The sequence below is a fragment of the Chaetodon auriga genome, chromosome 23 (assembly GCF_051107435.1).
Source record: "Chaetodon auriga isolate fChaAug3 chromosome 23, fChaAug3.hap1, whole genome shotgun sequence".
NCBI classification, from domain to species: domain Eukaryota; kingdom Metazoa; phylum Chordata; class Actinopteri; order Chaetodontiformes; family Chaetodontidae; genus Chaetodon; species Chaetodon auriga.
The window spans coordinates 14,701,755-14,725,090 of NC_135096.1; the positions used below are offsets into that span (position 1 = coordinate 14,701,755).

Here is a 23,336-nt window from a genome sequence, read left to right on the forward strand (position 1 = left end):
TGAGCGAGCTCTGTTGGATTAGTAACTCTGTCTGTACAATTCTTCTGCCCACATATGACTGGGACACCACACACACACACACACACACACACACACACACACACACACACACACACACACATCAGAAAAGAAACGGAAGGAGGACAAGCAGTTTACTTTAAACACGTAAAAGGAAATATATTTTTTTTAAAAATGAAATAACAAAAAAGAACAACATTTCATACAGAAGAGCTGCTTTAGTCATTTAGTAATTTACACAGGACTTGAAATGAAACCACTTTACCTGAAGTGAAACAACAGCAACCACACCACACAGTTGAAAATATTGACTTTTTTTATTTCAGATTATTTTTTTTTAATGACCCCTCAACCGATGTGCCTGCGTACTGAGTCAGTGTCGGCGGGGCGGCGTCGTGCCACTTCTGGTAAAGCGTGAAGAGGTTATGTCACATACTGAGCTTCTTTTAAGGATTAATATACACTGGCTCTTGGTAATTCACTCGTATGACGTACGCACCATTGAAACATTTACACACAAAATTTAGAGTTATTTTCTCTCCCTCCAAACAAGAATACTCCCGTATATTTTTCAAGACAACAGTTAACAGTTCCAAACGGCGGCCGGGGGATCGGATCGATCCCACCTCGGCGAGGCCCTCCCCTTCCACAGACATTCCCACGAAGACTCGAAGAAGCGCGGCTCACCGTTTGAGTGCGAGGAAAGAAGAAAACTGTTGTCGTGGCGCTCTGCCCGGCAGAAACCAGGGGTGTGCATAGGTGTTGGCAACTTCCTCCCCGAGGCTCTGATGAGGCAGTTTATTTTTCTCCTTTCCTTTTGTCTTTTTTTCTATGTGTATTTCATTTCATTTTTTATTTTTTAAAATTCGAGTTCAGGAGCCACGTCCGGCGGCGGACGCTAAGTGCTTTTTCAGAGCCGGTCGTGCCCCCGAGAGCGACGTTCCACCGATTAGCGTTTCACGTACGGAAGGAGAGGGGTACGGCCAGAAGAGAGCAGGCGAGGCCAGACGAAAGCCGCGAGGTGACGAGATGCGGCGCACCTCTTCTTCATTGTCCATTTTGTGCAAACTGAGATGTAAACAAAGACCGTCAGAGGTTGGGAGGGGAAGCACGGTACAACAGGCTACAGCAACACACAGAAAGACAGCGTAGAGGGATGCAGTGTGCTCCTTCACAAACCGACAGGCACCGAGGGCCGGCAAAATAAATAAAGGGCCGGGGGCGGGCTGGGGGCGGGCGGGGGAGAGAGAAACCGCCACGTTTCCTGTGCTTTTTGCTTCACTCCGACCTGCATCGGGAGGCGAGGGAGACGCTCGTCACCGCTCCGGCGGCGTCCGATGTGCTTCGAAGTTTGGCCCGTTTGTCACGGGCCGAGGAGATGGGGGGGGGGGGGGGCGTTTCAGGGGAGGACACAGAGTACCACGAGCGCCTTTAAAGGTCAACACACACACACAGGCACCCACATAAGACTGCTTTACGGTCATGCTCGCTATTGCCTTTCCAATGTTACCACCCATCCATCTATTACAAAAGAAAAGTACAAAATATCTACCACACTGCCCCTCCGCTTCCCACCCTTCAACTATGTAAGGACAGAACCATATTCACTATTTTTTTGATCATTTATATATATATATGTATATATGTACACGACAATATGCTTTTGAGGCTGTTGCAAAAAAGGGGGTCGGGGCAGGGCGAAGTGTCAATCAATCAGTCATTAGCGTCTTCACGTCCCTCTTTTTCGACAACAGAGTATCTACAGAAACGGGCGATTCCAAGGGATTTTGACCAAAGTTTAGCATCCGCTCCGGATTGGAGATGAACGGGGTCGGGGCGACGAGCGGGTTGCCGTCGAGCGTATGTCAGTAGACCCAGGAGACGGGGACCCACTGAGGAGCGGTGGACACCAGGTCCACGGCCTCCTCCAGCAGTCGGATAGTGTCGTCGATCTCGTTGTTGACGACGGTCTGGTCAAAGTAGTGAGCGTAGGTCCGCTGCAGCATCTCCGATTCCTTCTGGAGTCGCTGCAGAGAGTCGTCCTGAAGGCGCCACGGAGAAAATAGAGAGAAGAGTTTAACGAGCGGTTTCGGGGGACGTTCGTCACAGCCGATGCGATTCAACGCCGCCTTTGCGTTCCAGTTCAACATGTTTGTACATATCAGTGGCTTTTTGCAAAGGGCAGAGGTAAATGTACCAATTTGATTCATATTTTGGCAGCTGGGACTACCTGACGTTGGCCAATAAGCACGTCTTGAGAAGAGCACTACTTTGTATTTGGCTGAAACCCAGCTCCAGCAGAATCCTTATTTTTGTTTAAATAGCAGCACCGAGTTAGCTTCTGACACCGAGTTACTGTCAGGCAACAGTTGACAGCTGTCAGTTGTTGAAGGTCAAAAATACAGTGCTACTTTAAAAAGTTGTATTTTGACAATTATTGAGGAACAACAAGTCTTCCAGTAATCTGATTTCATACCAAAAGTCAGTTACGTTGTTCTGTCAGGCAAGTCGCTGCAACACATAATCAACGTGCAGCATGTGTGATTAAGATTGGTACGAACTGAATGTTTTAACGGTGGTTTGTTTGGGTTAACAGTAAACAGACCATCAATGCTGGAAATAGCAATATAAACAAATAGCAATATCAATTAGACGTTTCCCCCAAATTGTCCAGGATACAGGAAGGAGGAAAAAATGGTATCAACAGGCAGGGTTGAGGCAAAGGAGACGACGACGCACAAGGTTGCGTCATAAACGAAGGCGCACCACTGAGAGAGCACACAATTAAGAGGATTATTAGAGGGATTAGAGGATTTCGAGGAAATCAAGAGGAACGACAGCAGACAAAGCTACACTACTACTGAAGCTACACAAACAGAGGCCAGACATGCTTTTCTACACTCTCTACACAAGCTCAAGTCACACCATTTCAGCAGTACTTACAGGCAGCTTCCTGCACCACTTTGGAACCTGGCGTGCGAATGAAAATGGGCGTGCCAAAGGAAATAGAAACATGCTTAAAGCACACAGGGCACGTGCAGCCACAGAAACATTGCGCCAAGCAAAAAGGAAGACAAACAGAAACGGAGGCAGTTTTCACACAGGGTTTGTTTGAATTGGCTCTCAATTCAGACCGAAACGCCAGCGCAGAGTAAACCAGAGTTAGTACGTGCAAGCAACGTAAAGCGGAACCAACGGCACGAGCGAGAGGAGAGGTTGTTAGCGACAGTACCTCAGTCATGCCGGGGGTGATGGTGGGAGCCGCGATGAAGACGACGTAGGGAGCAAACTCGGCCGTCCTCAGGATCTTGAGCGCCTGATGAGAGAAATGTTTGGACTGAAATTGTGTAGCTTTTGAACTCAAACCAACCTTTGAAATGTGTGGAAAACTACAGTAGCTTTCAAAACACCAGAACCGACTTTGATAAAAAGAAAGCATCCAAACCAAACAACTGAAAATGTAGTTAAGGAGGCCGAATATGTCTGCACATAGTACTGCCGCTGGTCCGTTATAGTGGTGTGATAGTGATGTATTTAGACATGAACTGCTTTTTACTGCAGAAGAAACATGGCTCCATCCAAAGCAGTGTGCTTTCCATCATGATTTGACATGAAGCGACTGGGGGGCTCATGGAAACAGAGAGTTAGGGCATCTAATTATTTGTTACCTGCGGTTCAACATCCAAGATGGAAATCATGCCCTGCGAGTGGATCTGTCTGATAGTCTCCAGCCTGGTTCCGTACATGGCGTCCTCATGGCTGCCGTACTCCAGGTAGTCGTTGTTGCTGATGTCCTGCATCATCTGGTCATGAGACACAAAGTAGTAGTTCTTCCCGTTCTCCTCGTCCTTCTTAGGAGGCCGAGTCGTGTCTGAGGGGAGAGACGGAGGGTTAGGAAGAGCTAAAAATGACCTGAGAGGTAGAAGGGCTTCCTCTGTGTGGCAAAGGGTTCTAAATCAAACTGTGGCTACAGTTTAGCATCCACTGACCCTTCAAATCAGACCTGTTGAGTTTAGTTAATGTCCCCGCTTTGACCAATATTCTAAATAGACATGTTTAAAAACAATTCCTTGAATAAGAAGGGTGCAAGGTCATTCTAGTGAACGTGTCCAGCTGGGGCATGCAGATATGTTTTCAGCGTGACTCAGCTAAGCGTCATCACACTCGTGCAGTTGCTACATGAGGGTGTGCGAGTCCTTACGAGGAATGGGGTAGGCGAAGCGGTCAGGATGTTTGGTAATGAGCGTGTTCTTGATGTGCCTCCGACCGACTCCGTGCGCACCTGAAAGAAAGGAGAGACGATGGAATTAGAAGACAGGTGGGCCGACGCAGTCGCACAAACTTAGCCGCGTGTTCACCGACAGCTGACGTTTCATGTTGTCTTCGCGTTTGTGAGCCACGGCAGAGGGACAGCATGAGTTGATAGAACAGTGGCAACAAAGTGACACGGGGCAACCAGAAGGGAGATGCACATTAGATTAGTGTAAATCAGACATCTACCCGGGCAGCACAGACGAGAGGAGCAGTAGGAGCGAGCGGACTTACCCAGCAAAACTAGCGTTTTCCTCTTGAACGACGGCAGTTTGACCACTTCCTCGTACGTCACCAGATCTAGTTGGTCGAACACTGCAAAACGGCAGAGAAGGGTTCGGTTAGGGGGGCCGGAAAGGGCTAACGCGGTTAGATTGAAGTGTAAAATCTAAGGCCAGTACATGGTGAAGTCCTTATTTCCAAGGCAATATGTGCTTCTGTCCAGATAATGTCTGTAGGAGAATTGTGAAGTGGCTACATGAATACAGCGTGATACAAGGGCCTTGCAATCCATCCCCCTTCTTCACCAAGGTTGTGATGAGGAGTTTTAGTAGAGGCTGTGTTAATCTTGTCTATTTGCAGCCTTTTTAAAGAGTTTGTCACAGTGATGTTTGGAGATGGTGACTGCAATCAAAGACTGAAATGCTCAGAGGCTAAACTGTCCAAAGAGAAACCAGTCTCTGTATCTGCCTGCCTGTCTGCCTGCCTGCCTACGTACCTGTTGTCATACGATCTGACTGTACTCCTAAGGCGCACGGCTGCAGTCTCCCACGAGGCTAGGCAGACATAGTGGTAAAGCTTAAGGCTGTAGCTTTTGCTATATGTTTCTGATTTTATGGTGGGTTACTTTGAGTATGTAGGTTAATGTTGCCGGTTTGCTTAATGTGACCAAGGCCAGCTGTAATAGTGTTGTTGGTGTGAATGAGTTAAACCCCCCCATGCAGTTTTCAGCCTCTAATATGTGTTTAGAAATTCAAGGTCAGATGTCCTGCAGGGCCGTTGTAAGCTACCATACTAGTTCCCAGTCCTAAAGTGAGTGTACATGGTCCACAATAGTGCAGGGTGAAAGCTCTGTCCAGAATGAAATGCCATTGTCATGGAGAATGAGAGGGGACAGGAGCAATGGCAATGCAAATGAGATGACCACCGGTTTCAATGTTTAGTCCTTGAGGCTTTCATGAAGTGCGTTAAATGTGATGGGTTTAGAGTATTTGAAGGTGAGCTAGTAGAAATAGCTGGAGAAAGCATTGAAAGTGGCCTTATTTGCACTATCTTGGGACAGGTAGGAAAACATAGGCAAGCAGCACGCGGTCAATTTGAATGACAGTTTTAATGCCACAGCAAAGCAAGCGAGCTAGCATCATTGAAAAGGCAAGGAGACATGAGGAAGGCTTTAGAACACAGAGAGAGTAGGAAGAAAAGCCAGAAGCTGGACATCAGCTGTCTGGAGTTACTTACTTACATGCAGCCACGTCATTGGGTAAGAGACAGCATGAAATATGGACAAAGGGTGGGAGCGGAAGGGTTAATCCAAAGACAGCATAAAAGAAGAGCAAAAAGCATCAAAAGCTGTCAGCGGCACACCGTTAGTGAAAAAGGAGGCCCATCGAGACAGCGGGAGGAGAGGTTTGTCAGAAGGAAAAGAGACAGGCATGCAGCACTCGTACAGAGTGGACATTCCACAGACGTCATCTCACACAATCACACACAGACAGTTTAATCACAGGTGACACTGAAATGATCTCGTCTTCCAGTCTAGTCTAGTCTCGAGTTGCAGTGTATTAGCAAAGTTATCAGCTGAGCTCTGAAATGACATGTTTGCAGAGGGTTGGTTTGGGGGTGCGGCACTGTTTGTGGCGTACCTGCATTGTGCTTGGCCAGGTACTTGTCTTTATACTGTTTCTTCTTCTTGCCAAACCAGGTACAACTGGCCTGCTGCTCCTGCTTGGTCTTCTCCATGGCTATACATGCGACACGCCTGAAAAGAAGATGTTTCCCCATGAGCATGGGCTGTGCATGGGCTTTGCATTGGCTGGGCTGGAGGAGCTGCAGCATGTTGTGGGGAGGCAGCTGGCTCCTCCTTTGCTCAATTTCTGGTTTCAGCCAATGCTCGGCCCATGCTCAACACACAGTGTGTGGACAATTTCTGTGATTGGCGAGTGTTCCACTTGCCACTCCTGCAGCTCCGGTGAGGGGATGAGCCCTGCGGTGCCGTTCTTGGTGTTCTCCAGCTTGCCCTGCCACCAGTTGTGGTCGTCCTTGGAGATGATCTGAATGATATCGCCCACCCGGAATCGAATGCCAGCCTCCTTGCATGGGATCAGGTCATCCTTGGCCGGGTCATACTCAAACTGTGCACGCACATAAATCTGTAAAGGTGAGGACAGTCAAACAAAAGAAACACTTGTTAGTGGCAGACAAACACACAAAAGAACCAGAAAATGACATTAAACTTTGAAAAAGACAACATTAACCTCGAAAACACTACAAAAAACATTACACCTTAAAAAATAATTCATGTTAACCTAATTAACAACTTCAAACTGAAAAAAAAACCATTTACTTAAAAAACACTAAAAACAACTTTAAACTTAAAAAAAAAGTTGACTTAAAATACACAAAAAACTTTAAAAGACAGCAAAAAACAAAGTTTACCTTTAACAAACCAACATTAACTTAAAACACACTCCAATAACTTTAAGCTTATTAAAACATTAACCAAAATAACACAAAAACATTACACTTGAAAAAAAAAAACATTAAATTAACCTAAAAAACAACAATAACATTACACTTGAAACTAAACACTACAAAACTGCATTACAATGAAAAGCACAGCTGGCCATGTGAAACGACACTGGCTGCTACAATGTCAAGTACTTGCAAAAGCTGTTCTGATTTTAGAAAGACATTCAAAAAGAAAAAGACAGCGCAAAGAAAATCCAGACAGAAGGAGCACGCGCATTCACACTAATAAACAGCCCAACACAAAGGCTCAAACTCAGCACTTGACCGCATGTCTGCCTGTGGCCGCAGCCACTTTCCCAGCCCTTTATGCCCGCGGACAAACCAGCTATGAAGACTGAACCTTGATACCTGTTGTGGGATCAAACCACGCAAATATGAAGAACTGCACTTTGCCATGGGGGGGGGGGGGGGCAAGTTGGGATCTACTTCTACCAAGGGTCCGCTTTAACGCATCTTACCTTGATGGACAATTTGGCCTTGATAGCAGATCTGGACATCTATGGGGTTGAGAGCATCACACACACACAAACAAACGCTTACACGGATATCATGCACTACAAAACTCTCAGGGGGGGCACAAACAAACTAAGGAGGTCTGATGAAAAAGCCCTGATTGATTGATTGATTGATGGGATCCTGATTCTTACCAATTTCATGTCCCACAGTTTCTGTGTATGCGTGCAACATCTTGCAGAGTTACAAACACACCATGAGATGGACAACGACTCTCTACATCAACTAAGAAAGAGTGCATTAAACAGGACGTTGGGACCGAGTCTCGGCAGGGTTCCAGACAATTATTAAAAATTACGCCTTTACTTTAATGAAAATAAATATCGCTGTCTTTCAACAACCGCGCAGGAATCCTTTCCCATGTTAGACAGACCCCTAAGCACCCTTCATTTAAGGCCCGACGCTGGAGAGGAATACTCGGTGGATACTGAACGGATGGAATGGGAATGGAAGGGTGCCGGAGTGCTAGTTGCTAAGGCAAAGGGAGGAGCGTACTGTCAAAGTGCAGTTGTGCCGGAGAGAATGACAACTCACCAGACGGCCTTTGGGCTGGATCGTCGACGGCAGGTCCTGATTGGGATGACGAGAGACAAACGGAGCAAAATTAATTCGAAGTGCGCCATTCTACGCTTTTACTTTGACAGTCACCAACTGGGAGAAATAACATGTGGCGCTCATTCCACCTCTCCTTTACACCTGACATGTATAAATGTATGAACCCTCCAGCCTGACACACTAGCTTACCCCAACAAAATGCAAAATAAAAACACACTATTTAATTTCATGTCTTCTTGCCTGCATTTCTTTTAGCTTTACTGCATTGCCACTACTGTGTGTCTGTCTGTCAGAGACTGTGTCACAACGAAGAGCAGAGGCAGAAACGTACCAGGATGGAGCTCGTGACGCTGGCGTGACCGTTTGCTGGAGACTGTCGCGACAAGTCGGGTGACTCTTTCTGCAAAACACAAGACTAAATGACCCGTTTGATCTCCCTGTACAGTAAACACCAATGTATACAGTGGTGAGTTCTGGGTTCCCTACCTCACCGGACATGGACTGGGACCTGTAACTGGGCACTATCTTGAAGGTGATGCTACCTCTCATCTCCCTCTGTGTGGACAAGGAAAAGACATACGTTACAGCACTTTTTCATGAAGATACTACCTACGACAAAGAGCAACATCTTAAAAAAAATAACATATTAAAGCCCTGTACCACAGCTGCTGACAGAAACATAAACGGTCAACTTAAGGTGCATAAATCAAGTCTTACATTTTATAATGGATGCTATACAGAAGTGCCTGCTCACAATACTGGTTGGATAAAACATATTGTAGTTGAAAGTTTGTGAAGGACAACATCTGATCCGTGTGACTTACCAGCATCTTTTGGAGCTGCTCTACCGTCTGATTGGCCACGCTGATGCCGTTGATCTCTCGGATCTCATCTCCTACGTGCAGAGTCCCTGAAACGGAAAAACAATGAACTGACAGAGGCTAAAAATGAGGCTCTCCGGGGTTTCAACATCAGCACTCGCCAAAACCCCAAACGATGACTGTATGGCTCCCAGGGAACAGAACACAGCTGATGTAAGGACATTACATTTCATACTTATTTCAATTACTGTAACTTAGCCCAATGACACACAGCAACATGCTAATTATTCCAAATGATCGGTCTTATCCCGCTGTCATCTCCACACCTGCTTGAAAATCTGATTTCAGTGGCATCACAAAGGGCTTCATGTGCTCAATTAAGTCTGCACATGTGACAGTTGTTAGACATGGAGACGTACCTTGTCGATGAATCATTCCACCGTGCATGATTCGGGCCACGATGCAGTGGTTGAGGTCGTTCATTTTCAGAGTGATGCCCTAGAACAGACAGACACAGCTTCTGTGACTCCGTTACCCCAGCTGAGTTGTCTTCCTAAACCCCCTGTCTCCACCTACACTTTAGTCTGGCTGGCATCTCACCCCCTTCCCCTCTTGCACTGTGAAATTTAGTGCAACCCTCTGCAATACATGCATTTATCTTTCTCCTTACGCACCATCGGCTCATCCGTGTTCTTCTGAAACTGGACCAGGCGAACCCTGGTGACGTTCTCCAGGTCCATGTCTCCGTTGGCGCTGTCTGGGGAGTCTCCGTTCAGGTACGGCGAAGTGGGCGGCGGAGTCACCCTCAGCGCCTCGTCGCTGTACACCTCGTGGGCCACCACGTCGTGGGTCTGCAGCAGAGCCTGGAGGGGAAGCCAACGGTCACCAATGTTCAGCCGTGGGTATGGCTGCACAGTGTACCTGCATCCCCTGCCTCCCTGTTTTATCTCTCGGTGGAAACAGTGGAAATGAAGCCCCTTGATGCTACCGGGATCAATGCCGTGCTGTGGCCGCAGGACAACGCTTTTTGGCAGCCATAAGCACAGTAAACAATTGCTGGTGGGCGCTCGAATGTGCAGAAAACAGAGTCAAACTTGTGACTGGAGTCCCTAATTGCCCTTGAAAAACTGGAGAAGACACTGCTCCTGTGTGAACAGCTAATAAATAAAACAAACTCTTACAACACAAACCTGTGTAGCTGTACACACAGTGTCGCTGGGTGTAAGCTCGTGGCTCTGATGTTAGAAAAAGTGTGGCTTACCCTAATCCTCTTTGGCTGCTAATCATGTCACTGACACAGTGTGTTTTACCAAACACATCTACTGCTTCATTTGCCAAAAGATCACATCTGCACATCAGAGCTATGTGTTTGCTGATGGTGCCTGACAGTCATCAACACTTGAAACAGCTGCCACTAAAGGCTGACAGTGAACAACTTAGTAGAATAACTTCAATAAAAACAGAACATGAACAAAAAACATGTTCAACAAAGGCATCCACAATGGATTCTAAGACATGTTCAACACTGAATACCAACTACAGCACCGCATACCATTCTAATGACTCCTGAAATCAAAGCACATCTCCTGCATTGCCTCATCAATGCGGCCACACACTGCGAAGTACAAGGTGCAAAATGAAAGAACTGACATGTTACTTCCCCTGTGTTACTGTGCAAAAGCCCTTCACACCCATGCGAGCAGCAACACAGCATGACAAACTCAGCCGGTCAGGTCAGGGAGCAAGACGGTCTAATTGGATTGAACCCAACCTAAGGCGTGACTGCTCCGGTAACTGTCACAGCCCCGGTTGGCACAATGAAACGCCTCAAATTCTAACTTCTATCGTCCTACCTTTTGAAAATAATGAGAAATCAAAAGAGCACAAAATAACTACTTCACTCAAAACAGCCGTGGTCGTTACAGACTCTGACCATGTCATACCTTGACGTGAAATCTGACACCCGCTCGCTCTCCCTGTCCGTTGATGATGGCCCAAATTATCCTCCGCAGCTCTGGGCTGTTTCTCCCACTAAAACTGTCTGACAAGCGTGGTGCTATTGACAGCTGCTGATAAAATAACTGAAGACAGGCTGAAGCCCCTCAGCGCTTTTGCTCCTCAGCTCTACTACTGCTCTAAAGCAGCCGTCTCAGCCCGAGGGCTGGACAGCCTCAGGTGCTAAGCTGCTTTGTGTCCCGGGGACTGTTAAGTGTGGCTTGTCAAGAGAACCCTGCCCCTGACACATTACCTGCTAAACTCTCATGTCTGGACCAAAGAATCTGCATGTGTACGTGGCTGTGTGTTTCTCTCATATCCCACCATGAAGTGTGGCTGTGTGAGGATCCTCCTCAGCTCCTTGGCCTCCATGTTCTCTGGATAACATGAGATGGTTTCCAGGACCTGGTGGACGAAAGCAAAGATGAGGAGAACCTCAGTAAACGCTGCTCATTGTTTAGGACTCAGCCGCTGGAAAAATGAACAGTGTCACATTATTAAATATCACATTAGTGGTTTCCACACCACAGTGAGGAGACCCCGCTTTGTGAATATCTGTTCACATCTTAAACTGTCCTTTTATTTAGTGAAGGTGAGCGCCGGCTTCCTCACCTCTTTGGCTCTCTGCACTCCATCGCTTGGAGGATTCCTGATCTGAGGGGACGACCTGGTGTTGATTTTGTCGTAGAGCTGAAACCAAACACATTCGCGGAGAATTAGGCCCCGTTCATGCGACCTTGAGGATGATGAACCCACATTATGGTGTGTGGGACAGTAAGAAGCTACGTGTAGGTCAAATACTGTATGTGGCTGACTTTTGACTTGGAATGACACCTGCTGGGGATTTTGGGAATTACAGAGGCGGACATTCCTGACATTGGTGTTTACTCACATCTAACAGGGTGTGGAGGTGCTGATCCTGGAAGACGCTGTGGAGGAAGTCCATGTCTTTCTCGCTGCAGTCCGTCAATGCGTGAATCTCCTCTAGGCTGTCCAAAACCTGTGATACTGCCCCTGGACACGCACGCGCACGTATTAAACACACAAAGATAATGCATCGGCAGCACACACGTACGATCACGAGTACACCGAGCAGTCCCTGCAGACATTCCACACCGCACAAAATGCAAACACTGAACGTGACACGCTGATCCACAGACACGCCACCTCTTACACATCTACAAACAGGCAAAAAATAAATGACAAATGCCAAAAATGACACCAAAAGAAGACAAACAACAAAAGTCACAAACAAGAACACAGAAAACACACACAAACACTCAGAACTATTTAACCCCAAGTACCTGCTGCATCGCCCACACATGCAGCAAAACCAGAGAAACAGCGGTACATGGCATCAATACAACATCAGAAAAAAGACACTTCAGAGCGTCACAGTGTTCATGATGGGTTAGAATACACCCAGGAGAAAAAATCTCAATAGAAAGATACTAGATTAAAAAAAAAAAAAGCATATGCAAAAATATGCATAGGAAAATGACAAGAAGGACTTTGAATCTGATATACTACGTCTCCAAAAAAAGGCTGCCTGATTAAAAAGTGCAGCCTTTCCACAAGTGAAACATTCACTGTGAGCAGTCGTATACCAAATTCAAAGTCTTAAAAAAAAATGTGTCGCCTGCATAGAAGGGAAAAAAAGTGGCATGGTTTCATGACAGAGTGTGGTGTGGTCTCTATACATTCTCCTCTCCCTGACAGGAAGTCTAGTTTCGAAATCATTTAGAAGCAAGCCTCAAATATCTCGTGCAACTGAAACCACGAGCTGACCGTCCAATGAGCAGAGAATTAAGTCGTGGTAGCTGAGGTGACACTACGAGGCTCTTGCATATGATTTCAGAAATCCTTCACGTTTGGAGACGATGCATTACTCCACCCTTGAAACTTTGGATTCCTGCACACTCCCGTGATTAAAAGGGTTTGGAACAGGACAACGCTCAGCGCTGCCTGACAAGACTTCTATTCATAGGAAACCCACAGAAAGAAGCCCTACGTGAACAGATGAAGGATGGATATGGAGAAAATGATCCCAATTTCAAATGTGTATAATTCTGGGCTGAGAATGGCCGGGGACAAAACAACAAAGAACACTTTGATTCCACTATTACTGTGAGGCATGAAAGAGATATGGCACAGGAGAAAACATGCTATTTAAGCTGGGAGCAACTTTGGGAAAACTTTGGTAGAGGTCTGTTTACATGCATCGTACTGCTTCGAGTGGGGATGCTCATTTGAAACTAATTCCTTCGTGGACGTTCATCGTGAAAAGCTTCAAAAATACAACATATGTGGTAGTCCTTCAGAGCAATTCTGTGACAGACAGTATGCTTTGTGTGCTACTAAAAAAAGTGTCAGCAAACATCTGACTGTGACAGAAAAAACCTTCGTTACTCAGGACCTTTGGTTTAGGTTTGGTTCATCTCACGAGCTAACGATGCTATATTTGGTGTTTGGTCATTAGACTCGGTGACGGGTTCGCGGAGCTTCCCGTGACTGCAATAATGAGGATGCATGTAAAACAGAACATCATGTAGACAGGTCAAGAGGAAGCATTTGGAAGAAAAGCACACTCATCAAAGCAAATGGGTTTGGGATTCTACAGGTGGGGAGGGGGATACGTACTTTCGGCGGCTAGCAGTCCTACAGACGGCACAGCAGAAGAAAAACAACACCAAAGAAAGAGAGGCTGAGATTAGAGGAGGTTTACAGCAGCTATAAGGTCATGTTTTACACCTCACAGTGAGAGGGACAAAAACATAAACAGAGTCAGAGAGCCGGCTGTAGGAGCAAGCGTGAGGGCAGGTAGGAAATAAAAGGAGGCAGAGGAGAAGTAAGAGGAGAGAGGAGCAATCCAGACAGAAAATCAGCAAAAGCAGCCAAGCCTGTAAAAAATCTGCCAAGATGCTGCAAGCGTCTACTACACGGCACAAGACGATGACCGCCGACGTGTCTGGTTTATTTTTGCCATCGTAGACCTTCAGTCACCAGGAAGCCCGCCTGCAGCAGACTGCCAGACTCAGCGGAAAAGATGGACGTGGCTGCGGTGGCTACATTTAAACCCGAGCAGACAATGTGAGGACTTGAGCTCGGGACGCCGCTTATTAGGCCCCAATGTTACACGCTGCTCATTTTCCACAGTTGATAATGCCAACGCCTTGTGTCGGTATGATCTTTATTATCGACTGATCGAGCTGATGCTGTGCTTATCGCAGGAAGCGAAAGTGGGTGGCAGAGACGGGGAAGTGAGGCTGTTGAGCAATATCTGTCTTCATCCACACAGAGGAAGTTCTACACAGACAGCTGGAGAGCACATTAAGACCCTCAAATAGAAAGCACAAGAATAGTAACCGGGCAAGAAAGTGAACGTATTACTAGGTTTCACCTTTCACCTTTCCAGAAACACAGAGATCTACGTCTTTCCGTGGGCATCGGTTTGGACGTGAACTACCGCGTCACTGCACCGTAACACCGTTGGATTCTACGTTACACCATTTTAGTGTCCTTTAGATAGCATTTTGTAACAATTAGCTGTGTTTTACATTAATCCTGCCTGTGGCCACTGTTGACTTCATCTCTCTGCTCTAAAGACATCTGAAAGAACCAAACCAGGATAGTGCTCTGTTGCATGAGTTACCTGAGGAGGTGGGGTCATCTGAGAAGTCATGAAGCTCCTCTGGGGGATCGCCGTAGTATGAGTTAAACTTGTGGCTGGAAACAGCAGCCAGCACTGCACCCTGAGATACACAATAGGGAGAATGCAGCTATTAGAGAAAGCCTCAATGGAGCTGCGTGTTGGGTTGTGTATATGCGTGATTTGTACTGTATGTGAGGCCTTGAGAGGACAGGCCTGTTGACAATACTTGAAAACATTTGACAAGAAATTCATCTGCCTCGACAGAAGCAGCTGCACACTGTAGAGGATGTGATACTTCCTCCACAAATTGCATTTTGACTTGAGCATCAATCTGCTGACCTTCAGCTTCCTCCTGGCGTTGAACTTCCTCAGCTGCTCCACTGTTTCGGGCAGGTGGATCTTGTAAGCGTACCTGTCCCTCTCCTGCACACACACAAAAACACACAGATGAGCACAAGCAGAAACTATGAACACAACAATGAGGACCTAAGTGTTGACTCCCATTTGTATACACACACATCAGGGCAGTAACAAAACGGATGTGAAAGCAGCACTGTGGTTCAAAGCAGAAGGAAGTGTTCTTGAGTCAGCATCAGTAAGGCCTGTGGTTAAGAGGTGACTTTAAATTAGTGAAGCTCATTACATTAAACCGCCAAATGTACACATCTCATACAATATTTTGCCTTCAGTATTACAAAGATCACTACCATGGAAGCTCTATCACAATAACCTGCTTAAGTCTGAGAAATCGACAGTGAGAGTTCTGAACCTGAAGTACTTTTATTTAAGAAAATGAGCAATAGGTGTAGGTAATTAAATAACTAAGTTGGCGTGTGTGCGTATGAGTGACTGCGAGAGAGTGATCTTGCCTTCAGCCAGGGGTGGTTGAGGGCCTCGTAGACGGTGATTCTCTCAGCAGGGTCCAGCATCAGCATGCGTCTGACCAGGTCCTTGGCGCTCTCCGAGATGTGGGCCCACTGGCGCGGGTTCATCTGGACAAGCGCACACGCACGTACACGTGCACGCGCACAAGAGAACAAACAGAGGCTTTCAGAAGATGCAGAGCAGTGGCAGCCAAGATCCGTTTTTTGAAATCTGCATGTTTAGAAATCCTCGTTTCGAAAACATCACTGTCTCTGATGTCACTGGAAAACACATTTGCAGTGCTGGGAGAGCTCATTTTTTATTTTGCTAAATGAAATATGGAAATTTAGCTGCAGCTTCTTTTTAGCAGCAGCAGCAGCAGCAGCAGCAGCTTGATGGTGTCGTCCATCAACCTGCCTGCCCTGATTGCATCTGCCATAGATTAGTGCATCGAGCAGGAAATTCAGACTCTCAGTTGAAAACAGAACATGTTGCAGGCCTTTATCTCAGGATCTTCCATCAACGAACAATAGGTCAAAACAGGTTATAATTACTAAGAGCTGTATCTCATTAGGCCAGCTTGGCAAGAGGAACCAAGACAAGCAGAAAAGACGTGTTTCTTGTACGATAACGGTGTCATTCAGTCTTGCCTCTTACCTTTAAACAGGTTACAATACATTAACGAGACGTCGCTCTGGTCTTTCTGAAATAATGTGCAGCAATCAACACATTCGGCGTGTACGCTAGCAGACAAGTACCATCTCTGATAGATCGACTCCTACCTTGTATTTGCCCTTAATGATGGCCTCAAACAAGCGCTCCTTGGTGCCATAGAAGGGTAGGCAGCCGGACAGGAGGATGAAGAGGATGACGCCGCACCCCCACACGTCCACAGGTTTGCCGTATGGCTCCCTCTTGACGACCTCTGGGGCCATGAAGTGGGGGGTACCGACTCGACCTGAGGCGAGCAGCGGAGGAGAGGTGATTTTAAGAGTGATCAGCTACTAGGAGTATGAAGCACTCATGACAAATAGAAGCACAGTAGAAATCTAAAGTGATAACTGGTGTTTACAAGGGTATAATGATATGACAATGAACAAGCTGTGTGTATATCTACGGCTGTAACTAAACAGTTTTGGGATTTGTGCAACAATAGTTTAGTCTACAAAATGCCAGATAACGGTGGAAAGATACTCAAGTTACGCTGTCATGAAACTGGTGTGTGTGTGAATTTTTTTTTGTATCTGTCTTCATTAAATGACATTTTGGGATGCAAATATCAAATGTGATACTTGAAAAATAGAAATCATTGTGGAAAGCTTCTTTTTTTTCGGTCGAAAATTCATCTAATTCTGTTTGTGCTGCTTGATCTCCTCCATCCACTGGGAGAAAGGCGGTGCAGACCCTGGACACCCAGGGGCCAACACGCCACACCCATCCATATCTCATTTACAATTACACATAAATGTTCTATTTGGGCCTCTATTTGACAGTGACAGATAAACAGGCAGTCAGGAAACAGGGAGACAGAGATGGTGGTATGATGTGCAACACATTGGCCAGCTAGAATCAAACCAACAGCAGTTGTGGCGTGCGGTGTGCGCTGCCACCATTCGGCTACAGAAGCGCTCCGCATGCACATTTTGTGATTCACAGAATCTGTAGACTGTGGTAACAAACTGTTAGAGGAAACCCACTCAAACGTACTTACTGGAACTCATGTCTAAAATATTGCTCATCTTGTCTCCGTGGTCTCAAGTTTTCCCTGAACAATTCTTACTCAGCCAAAGTATCTGTTTTGTAGTAACAAGGACATTCAAAGGAGCAAGCTAATCCTACATTCACGTCATAATCGATGATCAAAAGTTGCATGGCATTTCCATCCTTTGAGTGTCTCATTCTTTCAGTGTCTGTGCGTGTATAGTGGAAAGGCATGCGTGGAAAAAAGCCTCTGGACCGTACCTCCGGCTACTAAACCAGACTCTCCCAGCTGGATTGCCACTCCAAAACCTCCCAGCTTGACTGGAGCAGAATTCTCCTTTGAGGCCAACAGCACGCAGTGAGGCTATGGAGGAAGAACACAGACGGGTCAAACAATGAATGACAAAGATCTCTTGTCCAAACATTTCAAGGTTTAAATGGGGGCCGTCCTAGTAAACCTTACATTTCATTTGCTCATTCAAATGTATGAGGCACTGCACAACATCTACCATCAAATATGACAATGATTTAGCCTTTTTACAGACAGGGAAAAAATTTCTTTGCAATCTGCTGTAACTGTGGTGAGCATTGCTTTGGTCTTGCAGTGCAAAAGTGCAAAATCCTACATGTTCAATTGCTGGTGAACCTTGGTTTCACAATGACACCTCGCAGAACTATAACCACAATTTATGATGATGCTGATAGAGACAGGAAACAAGTACATATGGAATAGCTCGTTGCGTGAGATACATGACATTTTTCTGATCACACAGATAGGGCTTTCAGAGAGCACTGGAGCACACTGAGGAATTGCGTTTTCATTACCACATACATTAGAATTGTTCTGGTTCTGCAAATTGCATTAGTGGCAGTGTTGTAAAAGTCAATATTACAAAACCACCACCACCACGCTAACAAAGACGAAGCAGGTCACAACCTTGCCGCAAGAGAAATGTAAACAAACGCTAAAGAATTACTCACAGAGAGGAAGCGAGACAAATGTTGGAGGACAAGCAGCAGATATGTAGCCTAAAGTCTATTGTCTGTCCTGAAGTATACGGTAACATATGTCCCTGATATCGCTTTTCTGTTTAAATATATATTTGCTCTTAGATGAGAAGACGTATTCACATTTAACCCTATTTGTGTGCGATTAATACTGCAGGCGGAGGCAGGTGATAAAATATTTTCAGTGCTCCGCGGTAAGTAAAGCCATTGTTCAGGGCGGCACGAGACGCTGCTAAATGACAACAGGTGGTTCGTAAAAGAGGAGGATATTCACAGAGAAAAGTGTGATTAACGTTCTCCAGCGGCCTTACAAAATGACTTCCTTGACATTACTGTTGAAGTTTATTTAGTGTCAGCTCATTTCAACACACGGTTGCAAACACTACAACGACTCGCCAAAATAAGAAGGACACATCTTCACTGGTGTAAATGGACTGGGATCTATCGGGGTAGCAAAAAGCTCCAGCACACAGCTCAAACTGAGCTCACTGCACTACAGAAAAGGAGACAGTGTTTTGTATGCAAATACTCAGACATGCAGTTTAAAATACAAAGCGTCTCTTGGGAAAAGACTTCAATTAGAGAAGGACCACTGGGTGGGCTGAAAAACAAGCTTCTCGGACTGCGATCAATTCTGAATATATCACATGCTCTCCGCGGGGGATCAATGTCACTGATCTGCTGTTGCAATATTAAAACACCCCACCTCCCTTCCAGGAATTGATTGTTTAAATGCAGTATTCTTGGAAATTAAAGTAATTTTATTCTGAACAGGACAGTGCAGGGCAATGCTGAGTGGAGCTGTGTGACAGATAAAGCTCAGCCACAGGGTGACAGTGTGAGCAGCGGTGGAGGGCTCACTTCCTGTCTTCACATTTTTGTACTTCTCATATCGGGGGACCGAAGGGGTGTGGAGGATGTGGACTGAGTCGGTGCGAGATTGCAGAGATGCAGTGAGAGGGAGGGAGGGAGGGTGAAAACGAGAGGCAGAGGCGAGAAGACCAGCAGATGACACGGTTGTGTCCGTGAGCGGCAGAGAATTGAGAGGGGACGAAAGATAAAGCGAGAAAGGACAAAGACGGAAAGAGACTGAAGGAGAGCTGTGGAGGACAGCAGAAGCAGGTGCTCTCAAAAGGATGTGAGAAAAGCAGTCCACGGGATTTATGACTCATTCAGAGGCTCAAGACAAAGGTGAAGACAGCAAAGGAACAAGTGTGAAAGGACTGGAGCCGGATAATATGGTATCACACATGTAACTCTGCAGTTTGATGGAGGAAAACAACACAGCCGACTGCAGCGCTCTCACGCCTCTCTGCACATACCCACACGTTTAAACTACAGCTGTGCCCGATCTCTTACACAAGGAAAACTGGTGGTGAGTGTTCGGCTTTCATCCAAACATCTGTGTGTAGCGGTCACATATGAGCGTGCGCTGCACTCGCGCTTCCTGGCTCCACTGTAATACGATGGGACTGCAATTGATGTGTTAAACAGGCATGAGACTCCAGCTCCCACCGGAAACAAAACTAAATCAGTGAGCTCTACAAACACACCTGTTGTTCAGAGGGAAATTTGATTTACAGTCATTTTCATTTCACACTCTGTATTACAGGTGTGACCTTTAAAGCTACAACCCACATATTACTCACCTGTCTATGCATTTCTCAGACAATATGTAAATGCACTTTCACAGTGACTACGCTGACATTCTAGCAGGTTCAAATGTCTTTGTTTTGAATATTTGTTCTGTGTGAAACAATGTACTGATTGAACTTTTTTCCCCTATCTTTCCCACAGCTGAATGGTGAACAACCTTCAGAGGCTATGACCACCTTCTCCACCGCCTCTTCCTTCCCCTTCACTCTTTCTGCCTCTGCATCGTCCAACTCCTCTCTTCCCATCTCCACATCACCCCTCCCCGTTTCAATGTCATCCTCCTCCTATTTTACACCTCTCTCCTCTCCTTACTCCAACTCCACCTCCAACCAAAGCATGTGTTCATTTGATGACACGGCCCTCCGTCTGCCGCTGGTGGTCCTGTACTCCCTGTTCTTCATCTTTGGACTCGTGGGGAACCTCTTTGCCCTGTGGGTCTTCGTTTTCCTGCATTCCAGCCGCAACTCTGTGCGGGTCTTCCTCATCAACTGCGCTGTGGCTGACCTGGTCCTCCTGGCATGTCTGCCCTTCAGGATTTTCTACCATGCTAATGGAAACAAGTGGGTGCTGGGATCTGTGGCCTGCAAGATGGTGGGCAATCTGTTTTACATGAACATGTACATCAGTATCACATTGCTGGGGCTCATCAGCTTGGACAGATACTTGAGGCTAAAGGGGAAAGGAAAAGTGCGGAGAGGTGTGAGCTTGACCCTGTGCGGGCGCGGTTGCCCATGGAGTTGGGTGGCGTGCGGGGCTCTGTGGGGTCTGTCGCTGGTGGCGCTGGTGCCCATGATTGCCACAGCAGAGGACAAAGAGGACGGTGGCAAGTGCTTCCAGTACAAGCAGCGTAGCAGCAAAGCCAAAGGGAAAGCCTACTTCAACGCCGTACTGGTGGCGCTGTTCTGGCTCGTCTTCTTCATGCTGGTGGTCTCCTACGCAAAGATCGCTTCGCAGTTGCTGAGGGTGTCGCGGGACAAGCCAGACCTTCCCAACGCACAGAGATACGAACGGACTGCCAAGAAGTCCTTCTTTGTCCTCTTCCTGTTCACCGTCTGCTTCGGGCCCTACCACGCCTTCCGCCCCTTCTACATCCTCTCCCAGCTCAGCGGAACTGTATCTTGCGACTACTTGCGACTGGTGGACCGTACTAATGAGGTGATGCTGTTATTTTCGGCTTTCAATAGCTGTTTGGATCCAGTCATGTATTTCCTCTTATCTGGCTCGGTACGCAAAACCGCCATCCGATCGCTCGGGCGCAGACTCGGCAACCGGCTTCTCTTCCTCGCTGATGGGACATCTAACAGCTCCACCACAGAGTTCAGACGACCGTCTGTGCCGATGGCTTTAACGAACACCCCCTCGGTCACCCCCAGAACAAGTATCTGTGCCATCAACTCCACCCTCCACCGGTCAGGATTGACTGTGCTCCCACCTACTGGCCAACAGTGATCACAAATAATGTAAACCTGAAGACTGGTGGCCAGTTCTCTGTAAAACTGAGCAAAGCATTTCTAGACTACTTCTTTCTTAGGTTTGAAAAAAAAAATTTTTTAACTTGTAAAACGTGTAAAATTTATGTTGTACAAATATGTATTTTTAGCTACTGAACCATACTCACTGTATGTGCTTCTGATAATCTATGTTTAGCGGAGATCATTGTTTCAATTCTAGTTTTATGCCTGAGTGAGTGACTGACAAGACAGTAAAGCCTGAGGAGATACGGTGATGACTGTGATTGCAGCTTTTCTAAGAATACACGTCATGTTAATTTCCCCCTCAGAGAGAGTGCTACAACGTTTCTGAAAGAAGTGAAAGTGTACATTGCCGATCATGGGTTGAGTGTGCTGCTGAATAATTTTGCTCTAACAAAGACGTTTTACCTTCTTTTCTTGAAAAAACAAGAAAAAAATGGGGTACTGATATGATCTTGTCTATTTGGAAGAATATAGACACACAGACAAAAATACAGACCTAAAGAAACCCACTCAACTCTTTCTGAATAGTCTAGATTGTGTTAAGAGCCAACCGTCTGCAAGTTCAAACAAGCACCAGCAGCAAAGCGCGACTACCCAGGCTTGACCCACCAGCACACACGGCTATTAGTTCAACACTGAAAACAAGGCTGTGTTGATCCCTCTGGGGAGTGTTTGGTCAAATGGCTGGTGTGTGGATCAACGGCCTGGTTTGGGGCTGCTCCATCTGGTCTGGTGGTTTTTCTCGCCTGCGTTACAGGGCTAATCCTGCTACAATCGCTGGTTGACGCTAATCTGACTATAAGAACTCTTAAAGGGCTGGCCTACCAGTTAATATGCGATACAACCCGGTGTGTTTCACTGGCTTGCAAAGCAGAGGGTGCGCACGTGCTGAAGGCATTTGTTCTAAATGCCGCACACCATCTAGAAGCTAATACAAAGAGCGGATGTCAATGGGAGGGTTTTCTGGTAAACACTGTAATGCCTCCGACCTTTATCTCCCCACAGACAACAGATAACGATCTTCTCAGAGTTGAAGAAACGTGCGTCAAAGATGGTGGAAAGCATCTCTATTGTGCTTGTTATGAAAAGGTTAAACATCTCAGTTAACTGGTGTCAGATAAATGACGCATCTGCCCGCTTCAGCAGCTCAGTCTGGGACACGCGGGAAAGATCTCACCTTTACGTCACGATGAATCACATTGTTGTCGTGGCAGTACCGAAGGGCCTCCAAAATCTGCCTCATGTAGTGGCTGCATGGACAGAAAAGAGAAACGGACAAGGGGGAAATCATTTAGAGCATTTGCTGATTGTTCTGTATTTCAAGCTTTGTCTATATTTTAAATGTTCTTCCCACAGTTCCCAGTCTGTGCGTTCCTACCTGGCCACCGCTTCGCTGTACACAAACCCGGCGTCGGCTCTCTTCACGATTTCAAAACACAGGTCCGCTCCGTCCATACTAACAAGAGTGAGAGAAACAGGAAGAAGAGATCGGGGTTATAGATAGCAGTTTACGAAAGAGCAGATGAGCTGGCCACTCTCAAAATATTGTTTAAAACAGAGTGCAGAAATCTGCGTCTGTCAGGGAGCAGTTTTATGACCTGCTGTCACTGGCAGAAACACAGAGGCACTGCATTTTCATTATTTCACTTTTCAGCCAGAACAATCCCAAAGAGAAGCTTTCAGAAGGAGACGGGACACAGATTTACGACATAAAATCCACACAGAGGGAGCAAATTAAAAGAGCGAGTTCATTAAGAAATTATATTTACAATCAAGGCAGCGGGGAGAAGCAGAGAGCTGGTTCTCCTGTGTCCCCTGTGGATTTCAGATTGAACGCTGATGATTTAGATCACATCGTGTTATTCTTATCATGACTGTGCCATTAAGCGGAGCTGCAATCTAACAACATTTGTAAGATTCAGTGTGATTTTGTCGCTTGCTGTCATATAAAGCTCTCTTATTTCAGCACATGCAAATCACTCAATCAATCATTTCCATTCAAAATAAATTACTGTCAAC

General features: G+C 46.3%; 2 protein-coding genes across 18 annotated transcripts in view; one reads left to right on the forward strand and one right to left on the reverse strand.

Moving 5' to 3' along the window:
• Window positions 1-151: 151 nt before the first annotated feature.
• LOC143315782 (peripheral plasma membrane protein CASK-like) overlaps window positions 152-23,336 on the reverse strand; it is a 38,671-nt gene continuing 15,486 nt past the window's right edge. Inside the window, exons 4-28 of one of the 17 annotated variants that reach the window (XM_076723189.1) lie at window positions 22,696-22,773; window positions 22,495-22,567; window positions 17,440-17,542; window positions 16,260-16,435; window positions 15,483-15,605; window positions 14,953-15,036; window positions 14,614-14,713; window positions 13,602-13,619; window positions 11,854-11,975; window positions 11,574-11,651; window positions 11,286-11,366; window positions 9,641-9,829; window positions 9,386-9,464; window positions 8,970-9,055; window positions 8,632-8,700; window positions 8,477-8,560; window positions 8,125-8,160; window positions 7,536-7,574; window positions 6,502-6,698; window positions 6,192-6,307; window positions 4,564-4,644; window positions 4,220-4,300; window positions 3,687-3,889; window positions 3,251-3,334; window positions 152-2,060 (exon numbers count right to left, since the gene is read on the reverse strand). In XM_076723189.1, coding sequence (XP_076579304.1) covers window positions 1,884-2,060; window positions 3,251-3,334; window positions 3,687-3,889; window positions 4,220-4,300; window positions 4,564-4,644; window positions 6,192-6,307; window positions 6,502-6,698; window positions 7,536-7,574; window positions 8,125-8,160; window positions 8,477-8,560; window positions 8,632-8,700; window positions 8,970-9,055; window positions 9,386-9,464; window positions 9,641-9,829; window positions 11,286-11,366; window positions 11,574-11,651; window positions 11,854-11,975; window positions 13,602-13,619; window positions 14,614-14,713; window positions 14,953-15,036; window positions 15,483-15,605; window positions 16,260-16,435; window positions 17,440-17,542; window positions 22,495-22,567; window positions 22,696-22,773 — 2,557 coding nt within the window. In that variant the 3' untranslated portion in view covers window positions 152-1,883. Of the gene's footprint in view, window positions 2,061-3,250; window positions 3,335-3,686; window positions 3,890-4,219; window positions 4,301-4,563; window positions 4,645-6,191; window positions 6,308-6,501; window positions 6,699-7,535; window positions 7,575-8,124; window positions 8,161-8,476; window positions 8,561-8,631; window positions 8,701-8,969; window positions 9,056-9,385; window positions 9,465-9,640; window positions 9,830-11,285; window positions 11,367-11,573; window positions 11,652-11,853; window positions 11,979-12,265; window positions 13,577-13,601; window positions 13,620-14,613; window positions 14,714-14,952; window positions 15,037-15,482; window positions 15,606-16,259; window positions 16,436-17,439; window positions 17,543-22,494; window positions 22,568-22,695; window positions 22,774-23,336 lie in introns of those variants that run through there. The other 16 variants (XM_076723188.1, XM_076723192.1, XM_076723190.1 and 13 more) reach the window with 16 other exon arrangements.
• Window positions 19,170-23,285, forward strand: gpr34a (G protein-coupled receptor 34a). Its single transcript, XM_076723206.1, has 2 exons — window positions 19,170-19,561; window positions 19,984-23,285. Exon 2 carries the CDS (start codon window positions 20,011-20,013, stop codon window positions 21,289-21,291), a length of 1,281 nt encoding a protein of 426 aa, XP_076579321.1. The 5' UTR covers window positions 19,170-19,561; window positions 19,984-20,010; the 3' UTR covers window positions 21,292-23,285.